This window comes from Lepidochelys olivacea (assembly GCF_965140295.1).
Source record: "Lepidochelys olivacea isolate rLepOli2 genome assembly, chromosome: 9".
Taxonomy (NCBI): Eukaryota; Metazoa; Chordata; order Testudines; family Cheloniidae; genus Lepidochelys; species Lepidochelys olivacea.
This window is the reverse complement of record NC_140419.1, coordinates 80,616,960-80,630,537: the sequence shown is the minus strand read 5'-3', so window position 1 is coordinate 80,630,537 and position 13,578 is coordinate 80,616,960. Positions and strand designations below refer to the sequence as shown.

At 40.7% G+C, this 13,578-nt stretch overlaps 1 protein-coding gene across 2 annotated transcripts in view; it reads left to right on the top strand.

Annotated features, from left to right (window-relative positions):
* The window catches only part of ZC3H12B (zinc finger CCCH-type containing 12B), a 95,880-nt gene that overhangs the window by 73,750 nt on the left and 8,552 nt on the right, over positions 1-13,578 (top strand). Inside the window, exons 6-7 of one of the 2 annotated variants that reach the window (XM_084640125.1) lie at positions 11,000-11,196; positions 11,732-12,507. In XM_084640125.1, the coding sequence (XP_084496251.1) occupies positions 11,897-12,507 (611 nt within the window). In that variant the 5' untranslated portion in view covers positions 11,000-11,196; positions 11,732-11,896. The remainder of the gene's footprint in view (positions 1-10,999; positions 11,197-11,731; positions 12,508-13,578) is intronic. The other variant, XM_084640126.1, reaches the window with a different exon arrangement.

Below are 13,578 nucleotides of genomic sequence, written 5' to 3'. Positions count from 1 at the left end.
GTCTTGAGCCATTAGGCTGAAGTAGTCACTGTGAAAAGGTTCTGTAACTGTTTGTGGGCTAAGGAAGTGGAAGAATTCCTTTGTACACACCCTTCTGGAGATGCCCAGTGCTTTGCACACTACTTGGTAATAAGTCAGCTTGTCAGGATTAATTGTGTCTTTATCCCAAGAGAGATGGAAGATATGTGATGGGTCCTACTGGTGCTGGTTATGGCTTGGTAGAAACTGAGGAAGAGGGCTAGTGGGGGACAGACAAAACCTCTTCCACTGCAGTGTCTTCTCTATCACTGAGTCCATGACTTATCAAAGAGAGAGAATTCTGTATGTGATTTAGTTTTAAATTAGTTGGAAGTTAACTGGAGCTATTTTAAAACAAATTTATAATTACTACTTCATAATTATTCATTCAAAGATAATAGTGATCATTAGGTCACACACAGTACATTTTCTGTTGCCATGCAAGAGGAATGACACAGCTGAATTCCCCTAGCTAACAGTTTCCCACCAAGAGTTGACATAAAAAAGTAAATAAAGACACAAAACTCCTGGGTGAGTCACGGAAGTGGGCGTGTTTTAGTAGAAGGAGCTTTCATAACACATCCACCAGTGGCCAAAGACTAGGAAGCCTTGACACACTTAGTCTGGCAGAAAGCAATCCTTGTGAATAGACAATACAGCTAGCCAACATGGATTACGACTGAGCTGCTTTCGTTAGAGACACAACAGAAGTGAGTATGCTAGCAGCAGTGACAGTGTTTGTTTTTAAAGTGGCCTGTCTAGTTGATATGTTTTTAAATTAGTTTTGAATTCATGCCAACCTGGCTTTCTGTTTTCAATGTATTGTTTTAATTAGTTAAAGCAATAACTAGTCTCTAGAGAAACCTGTGAGATTTATTTGTGGTAGGTTAGGTATGTTGGTGTTAAAAAGCATAACATTAAGGATATTGTGGAATCAGGAAAGTATGAATGAATTAAAGATATTAAAGCACGTTTTGTGCGTGTGTGTGTGTGAGAGAGAGAGAAAGAGAGCGCAATGACATTATCATATGGGTAGTACTTTATTTTTTAGTAAAAAATATCTTTTGAGAGCAAACTTGACCTGTGCAGTTAAGTTGTGTTTGTTTTTTTTTAAAGTCTAAATGTGGAGGTAAGGAGTAGTAGCATAATAATTCTCATGGGTATTTCATTATTATTTTAAACCTGGTTCTAAATTTTGAGTAAATCCAGTTGCTTCCAGTTCTAGTTATGCTGTGTAAAATGTCATCCTTACAGTGACTGCTATGTTTTGGTAAGCCTAGAATTTGTGAAGAGAGACGGAAACTCTCACTTTACAGGATAGTAATAGCAGAGAGAGAGAGATAATAAGCAAGGAAGGATCCTTTTTTATTCAGGGATCATATTTTTAGAGTATAGCTCTACATTTTATATTACCGTTTTTTTTGTTATATTGTTTTTAAGTAGAAGCCACTGCAGCTGGGAGGGTGCTTCTCAGCACAGGTAGACAGAGGCACACTAGCACAGCTATTTTTAGCGCGCTAAAAATAACAGTGTGGCCACAGTGGCAGAGGTGAGAGTTAAAGCTAGCTGCCAGAGTACAATCTTTACCACCCCCCTGAGTATGCACTTGGGTGGGTATTCTGAGCTGCCACTGTGGCCAACCGACTGTTTCTAGTGGTCTCACTTGAGCAGAGTTCGTGCATGTCTTTGTGCCCACATTGGGAAGCACACTCCCAGCTGTAGTATAGACATACCCTGTATGGGGATTAAGGAAAAGGATGCAGTTTCTAGTGGTTTAAAATATTGCATAAATGTTTCTCATAGAATTTAATTAGGTTAAGCCTCTGATATTTGGTTTAAACAAATTACTTAAAATACTTGTTAAAACAAAATGTCTTTATTTGGTGGTTAATGATTTTTAACTTGTATGCTCCCCTTCCACTTCAAAACCTTAAACTTTTAAGACTGCTCCCAAGTTTATGAATTTCTGCTTACTCATGTATGACCAGATTCACACCGGTGAAAGGATTAGGGTTATTTTCCAGGGATCCAGAAATTAGGCATGATACCATTAAACAGCAAAAAAAAAAAAAAGTGACATTTCAATTTATGTAATCAAGTAAAGATGGAGAAAAATACTTATTTTAAAAAAATACTTGGGAAGGGGATGAGTTGGAAAGATTTTAAAACTTGGACCTGTACTATTCTACCGCTTCTTATTTTGGGCCACATAATGTACATCAGAAATACAAAGTTTAAACTTGAGAAATGTTGTTCTTTGCTGAAGACTTCAGGCCATATTGTTAGCTGGTGTAAATAGGTATAACTCCATTGAGGTTAGTGGAGTTACACTGATTTACATCAGCTGATGATATGGCCCATTGATAATAACATATCTCTTTAATCTTTCTATTCTCTTATTTTTTGGTATGTCCTTTACTTCAGGTCTGGGTAGACTGAGATGGCATATTTAAGCCCCAGTTAAACTCCTGTCCCAGGTAGAAAACTGGATAATAGTACCCATTTTGTATACTGGAAAGTAGCTATTAAATACCTGACATAGTATTTTACTGCAAATATACCAGAGGAAATGAACTTTGCTGAACCTAAGGAGTTTCCATAATGAAATAACAGCATACACACAAGATGGGGGATATGCCTTGGATGTACGATGTTAATAAACAACAAGTGTGTGTTTCTAAAAACCTAACTAACAAAACATTGAAATACTCCTGTTTGGAATGGAAATTTGTGTGTGATATATGTATTAATTAGGGTAAATTTCTCCAGTAACTTATAGTACTTAAAGGATAAATAAGAGTCACATCCTAACAATTCAAACCAAACCCTCATTTCTAGATTGATTGGCTCAAAATTTAGCCTCCTTTTATTTTTTCTTCTCTAAGTTTGCAAAGTTCAAGTAACTCTGTAAATGTGTAACTATTCTGTCAAGACATCCTTTAAAGCTCTTTTACAATGCTCAGATTCCTGTTGTTCATGTGGACCCTACAAGGGCACATCCCAATGTGCACATGGTGGAGGGAGGAAAGTGTTTTACAAGGAAAGATTGTAATTTAAATTTTCCAAGGAATAACGAAACTAAAGGTTATGAATAATATTTTGATACTTGGTGTGACTGATTTGGAGTTGCTTTGTAATAATTTCTGAGTACAATATGTTCGTCTGTTGTAAGGGGTTTACTGTGAATATATTGGTTTAATTTAATAGCAAGCTGTTGGAAAAACAAGCAGAAATGTGAAAATAACAATCCAAGATATGACCTCCCTCAACAAACACTTGGGGGTTATTACGAGACAATGGGGGAGAGCATTTGCCTGGAGGAGATTGACTTGGTCTCCTGTGGAACCCACCAAACTGGTTTTGGACTAACTGGGCTAAAAATAGCACAGGAAGAGAGAATAAATAACTGACGGGATAAAAAGGGATCTCTCTCTCTCTCTCTCTCTCTCTGGGGTAGTTACTTTTGGGGAACAGACTGAGACCCAGGCCCCCAGGGGTTTGCAATGTGAGGGAAGATAGGCCTGCCTAGGAAGTAAGGTAGATGTGTGGAGACTTTTTTGTTCTTTTACAAATTCTTTTCTCTTATTGTCATGGTTACAGGGCACACCATACCTTAGGCCCCTTTTTGTCCCTATTTGTCATATTACAGGCGTGGCTTCCTGCACCTTACTTTGGGTGGAACCATGTACTCCAGCCACTTTAGACTGGATCTCTGGGCTGTGGCCCCCATTTCCCAGCCATGTTAACACAACAAGCCCAACTAGGTTTAGCACCTGTAAGTTTTTCCTTTCAGGAACCTGTGACAGTCTACGTTTGCAGTAACACAGAAACAGCACTACTCAAATAGTCTTACATGCTTATTTACCCTTATCTATACCTTAATCTTTCCTTGCAGGTATTTGTATGTTCCCTTTAGAGAAGGTAACCCCTCATCTCTTGCTGGGAGAAGCAGACTGTCCTGCTTATAAGACAGATGTTGTCTCTGTGTGTTCCTTTGCATCAGTGGGCAGCCGACCTTCCTGAGCTCAGCATATTAAGATTTAGGGTTCCCTTTGAACATAGGTTTAGGGCTAGTCTACACTTGAAATGATATAGTGGCATAGCTGCAGTGCTGCAGTTGTGGTACTGTAGCACTTCAGTGTAGACAATCACTACAGCAAGAGGAGGGGCTCTCCTGTCACTATAGTTGTCTATCTCCCCGAGAGGAAGTAGCTAGATCAAAGGCATAATTCTTCTATCAGCCTAGCACTGGCTATAGTGGGGGGCTAGGCTGGCTTAATTACATCACTCAAGGGTGTGGATTTTTCACAACCCTGAGCAATATAGCTGAGTTGACGTAACTTTTCAGTTTAGACCTGGTCTCAGACTTGGGAAGAGTAAACTATTCTAAACATGGACGGAGCCAGATAGGCATTATTCCCCAGTAAACAGCTTCCCTATTGTTTCTTCAAGACTCTTTATCTGTGTCATTGTTTTGTCTTCCCTGCTTGGTTCCTTTAACCCCTTTGATTATTCAGACAGAAGAATATTTTACAGGTAGCCCAAAAGAGATTATATCTATAAATAATACTACAGATAACTGCCTCATTTTCCGCACCTGTTATTTGTTCTTTTGTTCCTACTGTTAAGATAAAAACATAGACTGTTTGAAGAAGGCTGTTTTGGGTCACTGTAATTCACTGGTCATAAGCTCCCAAATGGAAAAACTGGTTGGGCCTGCTGGGGAAGCATGGTGCTGTAGACCTGGACCCTGTCTAAGAGCTGGAGAATTGTGTGATTGCACCTTAGGGAGATAAAGGCATGAGGCCTAAGTGGTTGTTCTCTAACCCTAACAATTTTTCTAAATGTTTTCCCTTCTCAGTGTTTTTAGGACACTTATTGGTGTTGGTGTATAGCCATGCAGTTCTGAATTATGGAATTAATTTTTCCTTGAGAGTTCCTTAAAAACCTAAGAACGTTAAAGTTTACTCCTGGGGGAATTCCGCGTCAGTGACTTCTGACGGGGAAGCCGCAAGAGCGGTCATGTGCCCACTCCCTGGCAGTGCAGACAGGTCGGTTTGGGCACCCAGAGCAGCCGGTAGAGACATAAATCATCACCTGAGTGGGGATGGGGGGGGGCCCTGGGTAGTTGTGTGTTTGTGTGTGAGAGAGAGAGACACTCTGTCCAGCTTGCTATTGCAGCATGCTTGAGGGGCAGGGCTTTGGGGTATTTCTGAAGAGGTAAGCAGGAGGCAGGCTCTGTTCCCTCAGGCAGAGGAGAAAGTAGCAGCCTGCCTGCTTAATGAATTGTTCCCATTGTTCTTAGTGAATTCCCCCAGGAGTATAAAACAGGTGTAAAAATTTTAAGGCCAAAGTGGTGTAAAGGAGACTTACTGTAAAGGACAGTGTGGCCTTATAAATGCTTATGGTCCTTTAGTGATTAGAACTGAATTTTTGGACTGAAAAAATTTCCTATCAAAATGTGCTCCATGAACTCTTTTCTACTGACCTTTTGGAGATGGTCAGTAGCCAGTATAAACTGTGAGTTTGAGATCCCAGCCCTCACTTGCTCTTCAGTTGCCTATGATGCAGCGCTGAGCGTGTGGCTAAATATATTTGTTGACTAATAATTAGAAGTAAAGGGTCAATACTAGCTACATTACTATTAGACAAAGGGGGTTTGGTGATTTCCTCCAATGCTCCCCACTCCCATTCTCCATCCATAGTAGTTTAAATAAATTAACAAAATAATTGAAACTAGCTAGATTATATTTCATTATGTTGACAAAAAATGCAGAATTTTAAAATATTGTGCACAGAATTTTTATTTTTTTTTGGTGCAGAATTACCCCAGGAGTAAAAGTTGCACTAATCTTTTGTACATATGCCCATTCCATGGTGTGCATGCACATTGTATGGTAAAGATGGGAGTCTTTTCAGCCATCAGTACCCATTGGGGGTACACATGTCCTCGTGCTTCTCTGTGAGGGCATATAAAGGCAAGGTGCACCTGCCACTATTCAGTTCCTCTCACCGATTCACAGCTTAGAGACAGAGCCCAACAGTCGAAGAGACTGTCAGCCTTCTTGACAGCCTTACTAAATAGTTCTACAGTTAGAGTATAGTAATAGTTTTTAGTAGCTTTAGTAATTAGTAGTTCAGTTGCCTGTTGCAACCTTTAGATCTTACTTGCTGTAGCATTATTTGATTCACCTAGGTTTAAACACTGCCCCTCATGCAAGGGAGTTCTCCCAGCTTTGAATGGATACTCAAAATGCCTCTACTGTCTGGGATAATTGCATATTCCCAGTAAATGTGTAATTTGCAAGTCCTTCAGTTCCTGAGCTAAGAAGGATAGCTCCCCTTCAGGTCTTCTTAACAACCAAGTCAGTGAGACCTGCTTCTGAACCGGGCTCTCTAGACCCCCCTGTAGAGGGACCTTTTGAGCCAGAGTGGACATGGACTCTTCAAGAGTTCCAACTCAAATCACAACCATGATAGCAGTTAGACTGCAGGGAGCTAGAAGCCTGAGAAGTAGGTTGCCCACAAGGGGTTTCTCAAAGAGCAAAACCCCAAGGTGCTGAACATTGTCTGACACTTTGTGGCCCAGAATGGTTCCCGTAAATTATTCTGCACTTCTTTTCCTAAAGTTGTTTTGCGTTTCTGCTGCTGGAAAGCCTGTCCTGGATTCTCCCACAAAGCTAGTTGCAGTTTAGTGGAGAGGATAGTGATAGATGTAAATGAAGTGACATGTGGTCTTATATCGCTGATTGAAAGGCCTTATATAAATGTACAGTTTAATAGTAGTGGTGGTGTTCGGATACTATGGTGATGGGCACTCTCCAACTGCCCCATACTAAAAAATAAAAAGAATTCCTTGTTCAGATAAATCTTTGTCAGCTTCATTTGTAAAGTGGTTTCTTATTTTGATTATTAATTTTATTACTCTTAAAATTATTAATAAAATTAGAATAAATTGATAATCTGTAGTTTACCAAATATGGTGGATGCCATTTCAATCCTGTTAAATACAACTTTCTATTATTAGCATCATTTCCCAGAGAACTGATCCTGTCCCATTGTCCTTAATGTTAATGGGATTCGGATATTAGCAACTGTTATGCAGCTTTTTGACAACCTGGAACCACCACGCTCCATGGAAAGCCCTGGCCAAAGGGACTGCAGCCAGGGAAGAAAGCACTGGAATGTGCAAGCCTGAGTCTGCAGTGCCAGAGCAGGGTTTCAGTGAACAAGGGGAAGACCAATTTTCCATTTTAAAAATAAGATTTTTTTATTATATTAAATAATATTATAGGTTTATTTTACATCATTATAATTAATGCTAGTCAGCACTTCCATTATTGGCTTTCTAATTTTAGTGGCTGTTACATTTCTTTCTGTGGAAAAATTCTTTTATCATATTTTTAGGATGAAAAGCTAGTTCGGGTACTTTTTAGCTTCAAAATAAAAAGGAAGTTAACGGTGTCAGACACTATTTTGATTCTAATTATGTTTTATGTGCAATAATGATTTTTTTCAAGAAAGATTCTGATTCTTATTTTTAGCCAACAGACTTAGAGTCAATCACTGTACATCAGGGGAGTAATTCTCATATTGCTTTCTGATGTGTTAGACCACAGAAGCTACATAAGAGCCACTTTGATCTCTTGGGGGGCAAGAATCTGCTTTAAAAAAAAGTTTCTGAATGCAAATGTATATGATAGATGCTCTTCTGGATAAATAATTCACTTAGTTGGTTGAGTTCTTATATGTTCCCTTGATAATTTTTTCTTTCTTTTAATCTCTGCTCTCATTCTAAAGGGATGGAAGATACATGAAAGGGAGAGAAGAAAGGAACATGAAAGAGATGTAAATTTCCTCCAAGTGGTGTTACTGTTCCTGACAAAAAACCCAGTCAGCTCTAGTCTCTTCTTTGGTCTTTCAGCTTTTCCTCTAAGTCCAGGTCTGCAAAACACTACATTGTTTGGGGTGTGAAAAATCCACACCCCTGAGCAACATAATTACACCAACCGGACACCCTGTCTAGATAGCGCTATGTCGAAGGGTGAGCTTGAGCTTCTCTTGTTGACATAGCCACTGCTTCTCGGGAGGTGGATTAACTACACTAACAGGAGAAGCTCTCCCATTGGTGTAGTAGCATCTTAACTAAAGCACTACTGTAGCGCTGTACATGACAACAAGCCCTTATATACACTCCACCCACCCCCCCCACCCCCCCAGTCTAATGGCAATACAGCTCACTGGGAGAGGACACCTTTGTCTATGATTCTCAATTGAGACTGTGAAGAGAGAATAGGTTCTGGAAGCTCTTTGCCTTTCAGCACTTCTCCTTAGTGGTTACCGGATTCTCTGTTCTTTGGGGACATCTCCATAAAATTATTTGTGCAACAGAACCTTAACAAAAACAAGATTTATTAAAAACAGAAAATGAAATTAAAAGAAAATAAATGGTTTGTGTAACATCTAGATAAACTAACATCTCATAAACTAAGCTATAGAAGGCATTTTCAGTTTAGTTGCAGAGAAAAAAGAGAAAAATAAATAGCTCAGATTTCTTGAAAGCAATCCTCTCTCTGTTCAGCCTGTCAGTTTCTCTTGTTGATCAGATAGCAGCAATCCTCTTTGTGGCCAGAGAATTCTCTTATTGAGCCCCCTGATCCAGAGCTACTTCCACCACTTTCCAAATCACTTTTGTCCAGTTAGCGACACATACATTAGGATTTGGACTCATCATTTTTTCTAGGACATGGATTGTTGAAGATACAAAGTTCCTTTTATGATTATTAATAGCCATCTTTCAAATGCTTAGCCTAGTTCAGATATCACTTTTCACAGGCCACCTCGTCTAGTTGTTTTAGTTACAGTCAAGTTTCTTGTTAAAACTCCCTAAGCAATTTTTTTTTTGCCAAGAGACACTAACTGTGGGTACGGTCCCCAGGCCCTCTGTCAAAGTACTGCCATGTACTTTCTCATTTCAGGAATTTTTAATGAGTTACGAGCACAAAACAACAAGCCCAAGACAGTTCTCTCACAGGGCCCTTCTGCATCTCTGTAGTGACCCCTGCCTATCTGCTAGCCTACCATATAGTGATTTTTAATAGGTTCCGGCTTGTCAGCTTGATTGGTTACTGTGGTATATTGAAGCATGTAGGGAAGCATGTGATCTGGGTCTTCAGTACTCAGTCTGCAAAAGAGCCAGTGTTGAGCAAAGTGGGTTGCAGCCTGCTGTGCCTCTCTCTGTGTTTGGTTGTTGTGTGTTCTGAGAAATAAAGTGGTGTTACATTTCAACCTTTCAGGAAGAATATTGTTTGTTTCTGGATTTGGATCACTTGAAAATTATCTTGTTCTGTTCATTCCCTCTGGGCCACTGTCAGAAGACAGGATACTGGGCTAGATGGACCTTTGATCTGACCCAGTATGACCGTTCTTATGTTCTAATTCTTTGTGTATGCCATAAATATAACAGTTTTATATGATGGCAAAGCCTTGCAGAAAGGGACTGAAGGGGTCTATGTGGTAGGGTAATACGCACAATGGGGGGTGTGATTTCTAAAGTACACTAACATATTGTGCATATGCCATTCCATTGATGGTGTGTATGTGCCTCATATGGTAAAGATAGGAGTCTTTTCAGCCATCGGGACCCAATCCTTAGAGCTCCAGCATGGTCCATCCAGTTCTGGTTCACAAAACTATTGAGTCTCTCAGTATCTTAGTCCAGGACCTTACCTCTGCTTCCAGACCTACTGTGTAAGAACCAGGAACAGATTCTACACCTTAACCTAGCATCCCTGCACCTCACTGCATGCAGGCTGGATGGATGTCATTAGTAGAGCAGGCCTGCTCTTCTTCAGTTATGGAAGTTATGATACGCAGTAGAAAGGATAAGACAAACTTACCCGTCAAAATGGACAAGATTCTCTCATTGGTGCCAGTGGAAATAATTGATTCCACATTACCCTTCAATCCTGCAGACTCATGATTTACTCAAACTCAAGATGAAGAATCTGTCTCTTAGCTTAATCATGGCTCATATAGTGGTGATCTCAGTTTGCCACCTACTGATTGAGGATCATATGACCGTGGTAAGATTCTTGAGAGTCCTAAGTAAAGCATTCCCACCTATCAAAGCACCAACTCTAGACTTAAAGTCTAGTGCTCACAGCACTCATGTGACTCATCTTCAAGCCCTTGGTTGCCTCTTTTCTATTACACCTGTGAGTGAAAATGAAATTTTTGATAGTGATAACTTTGGCCAGAAGAGTAGGAAAGATTCAAGTGTTTATGACTGACCCTCCATATACAGTATTCTACCCAGATAAGGTATTAATGAAGACATATCCTAAATTCCTTCCTAAAGTAGTCACAGGTTTCCATCTCAATCAACCAATATACCTACCAGGATTCTTTCAAAAATCTCATGCATCCAAATCTGAGGCAATCTTGCATACATTAGATGTGAGGAGAGCCTGCTACCTGAATAGAATGAAACTGTGTAGAACATTGCTAGACTTGTTTGTCTTCACTGAGGCAAGGATGAAGGGCTCTGCAGTTTCAGTCCAGAGACAGTCTAATGGGATTTCTGATTGTATTAAAATGTGATGAGGTGGCCAAGGTAAAGACATCAGCTACGATCAGGGCCCCTCCACCAACAATGCAGATTGTGTCACCAGCATCACTGAGAAACTTAATATCTGACATTTGTAAAGCTGCTGCTTGTGTGTGAATCCACATGCTCACTTGATATTATACCCAAATAGAAGCCTCTAAATCCAACACTACATTTTAATAGTTATTTAGTTAACTACTTCAAGCTTCCACCTCCTAAATATAACTGCTTGGGAGTCACCATCAGTGGAATAGGCATATAGACAATCACTCAAAGGAGAAAGGAAAGTTACCCATGTACAGTAACTGGAGTTTGAGATCTATTGTCTATATGTACATTCCACAACCTGCCCTTTCATCCCCTGTACCTCAGAGCCCTCTTGTAAGGGATTCTGCATTGAGAAGGAACCAGATGGTGGTGGAGAAGCATGAGAATTGAAGAGCACATGTATGCCCTACAAGTACTGCTGGCCAAAAAAGAGTTCCATCGCTACTACGAGGCGCATGCACATCATCAATGGAATGCACATATGCACAACACTGCTTGAAGAACTCCAGTTACTGTATATGGTAAGTAGTTTCCCTTCCCTAATGTGCTTTAATGGAGTGCTGTTTGTAAAACAGTACTGTGTTAAAGTGAACCAGGGAACTAATAGTGTTCAATACATTAGTGCACTTTGGAAGTCACACCCCCATAATAGCACATTACCGCACTGTGTAGACAAACCCTAAGTTACAATTTATGTTCTCCAGAACCCTGCCTAGTTATATCTGAGCTAGCCATGGTGCAGGCATGTAAAGAGCTTATTAGTAAAAATTATGGATAGTCAATTTCTGTGCTTCTGTATGCTCAGTACTGTTGACATACCATGTTCCTCATTCCCAAAAGCTCCTGTGAAGTTTTTTTTTTACTTCAACTGTGAATTTATTGTGCTGGAAGTGTTGCCATTAAGTTTATATATATATATATATAACACACAATTAAATGGGAATCTGAATGGTTGGGGACCTCTGTTGCTTTTTAAACAAAAGTATGGTAGTCAAACCTTTTTGAAGAATTTGACAAAAGCTGATAGTGCGTGTTTGTGTGGTTTTGTTTATTTAGGATTACATATTGGCTTTGTATACACTATCACATATCAAGCAAGACAGATGAACTCCAGCCTTGTGTGCACTTTCAATTAGCCTACAAGATGCAATTTAGTATGAATCCCAGGCAGCTTTGGAAGTGAAAGAGAAGTTTGAGATCTCTGGCTGGAAGCTGAACGTGATGACGGCCTGGTCTATGGTGGAGAAGTTGAAAATGGAGAAGAGGCATTCCAAAGAAGAGAGGAATGTGGAACAGGATTCTGGGGACTGCAGTGCTGAATCTGAGGAATGGACAAGCTCAGAAAGTGAGCCTGAACAACCATGCTTCAAGAACAGCTGTAGCAATATTCAGTGGAGGGAAAAAGACATTTCTACTAAACCACATAGGCAACTCTGTCGCTCTCCTTGCCTGGATCGTCCAAGTTTCTCACAGAGCAGTATCCTTCAGGACTTGAAACTGGAAGAGTGTACAATAAACTTGGACAAGGAATATCAGGCTAAAATGGATTTTGCTTTAAAGCTTGGGTATGCTGGAGATCAGATCCAGGCAGTGCTGAACAAGTTGGGAGCAGATGCTCTAATCAATGATATTTTGGCAGAACTCGTGAGACTTGGCAACAAGGGTGAATCAGAGGGACAAGGCAGTGTCAGCAGCGGTAGTGGTTCTCTGGTGCTCAGGGGTCCTTGCCCAAAGGAAATGGCCAGCCCTGAACTGTCACTTGAAGATGAAGTAGTGGATAACACTGACAACTTAAGACCAATTGTCATTGACGGAAGTAACGTGGCTATGAGGTAGGCCTCAGTGTTAGCATTTTTTAAATAATACACCATTATGTTTATCTACAAATATTCAATTTGAATGACAAAATCATGTTACGTTGACTATATGGTCCTGTTTAACATCTGGTTTCTTTCATCCACTGTTCAAAATATGCTGATGCTCCTCTTTTTGCAATCCCTACCCCATAAATCAACTCCTTCCATATCATTCTTTTTTGCAGTCCTCTGCTCCCATAAATCTATTAGCCAATAAATAAGAGTTTAGTTATACTGCAGCAAAGGTTTTGTTTTTAAGTTTTTGAAAGACTTTATCAGTCTTGTTCTAAAATATCTAATGGCAGCTTGGACATCTGAGTGGGTGGAAGAGTTGTTTTAAAAGAAGCTTGATAGCCAAGACGGGTAGTCTCAGCTAAGGGTGATTTTTCAATATATAGTGCTTACCATTGGGAAGGATCTTGCGTGGAAGGGCTGGGGAACAGTACAGCCATGCCAGAGGAGCTACTGGCGTGGGGCTGCCCTCCTTTCGCCTGAAATCGGTATCCAGCACAGTGGGAGGACAGAGGCCCCCCAAGTAATGTGGTATGGGGAGTGGACGGGAAGAGCGTGGGGGCCCGGGCTGGGGGCACAGAGAAGTCACATTGGGAGCTCACGTGCCCCCCTTTAGCTGATGCTCCCCTTTGTGTCTCTCCCATGAGTCACCCACTTTCCCCTCCCCACCCCCTCAATCCCTCACAGGAAGGGGGGGCCCCCCCTCTGGTTGTCAGCCCCCTGGTGACAGCAGCAGCACAAAACTAAGGGTAGGAATAGGGCATTAAGTCTGCTGTGACAATTGATATTTGTCAATGTCACTTTTAACATAGAATCATAGAATATCAGGGTTGGAAGGAACCTCAGGAGGTCATCTAGTCCAACCCCCTGCTCAAAGCAGGGCAAATCCCCAATTTTTGCCCCCATCCCTAAATGGCCCCCTCAAGGATTGAACTCACAACCCTGGGTTTAGCAGGCCAATGCTCAAACCACTGAGCTATCCATTGTCATCCTTACTTCTATGCTGCAGCTGGTGCAGTGCTGCCTTCAGAGCTG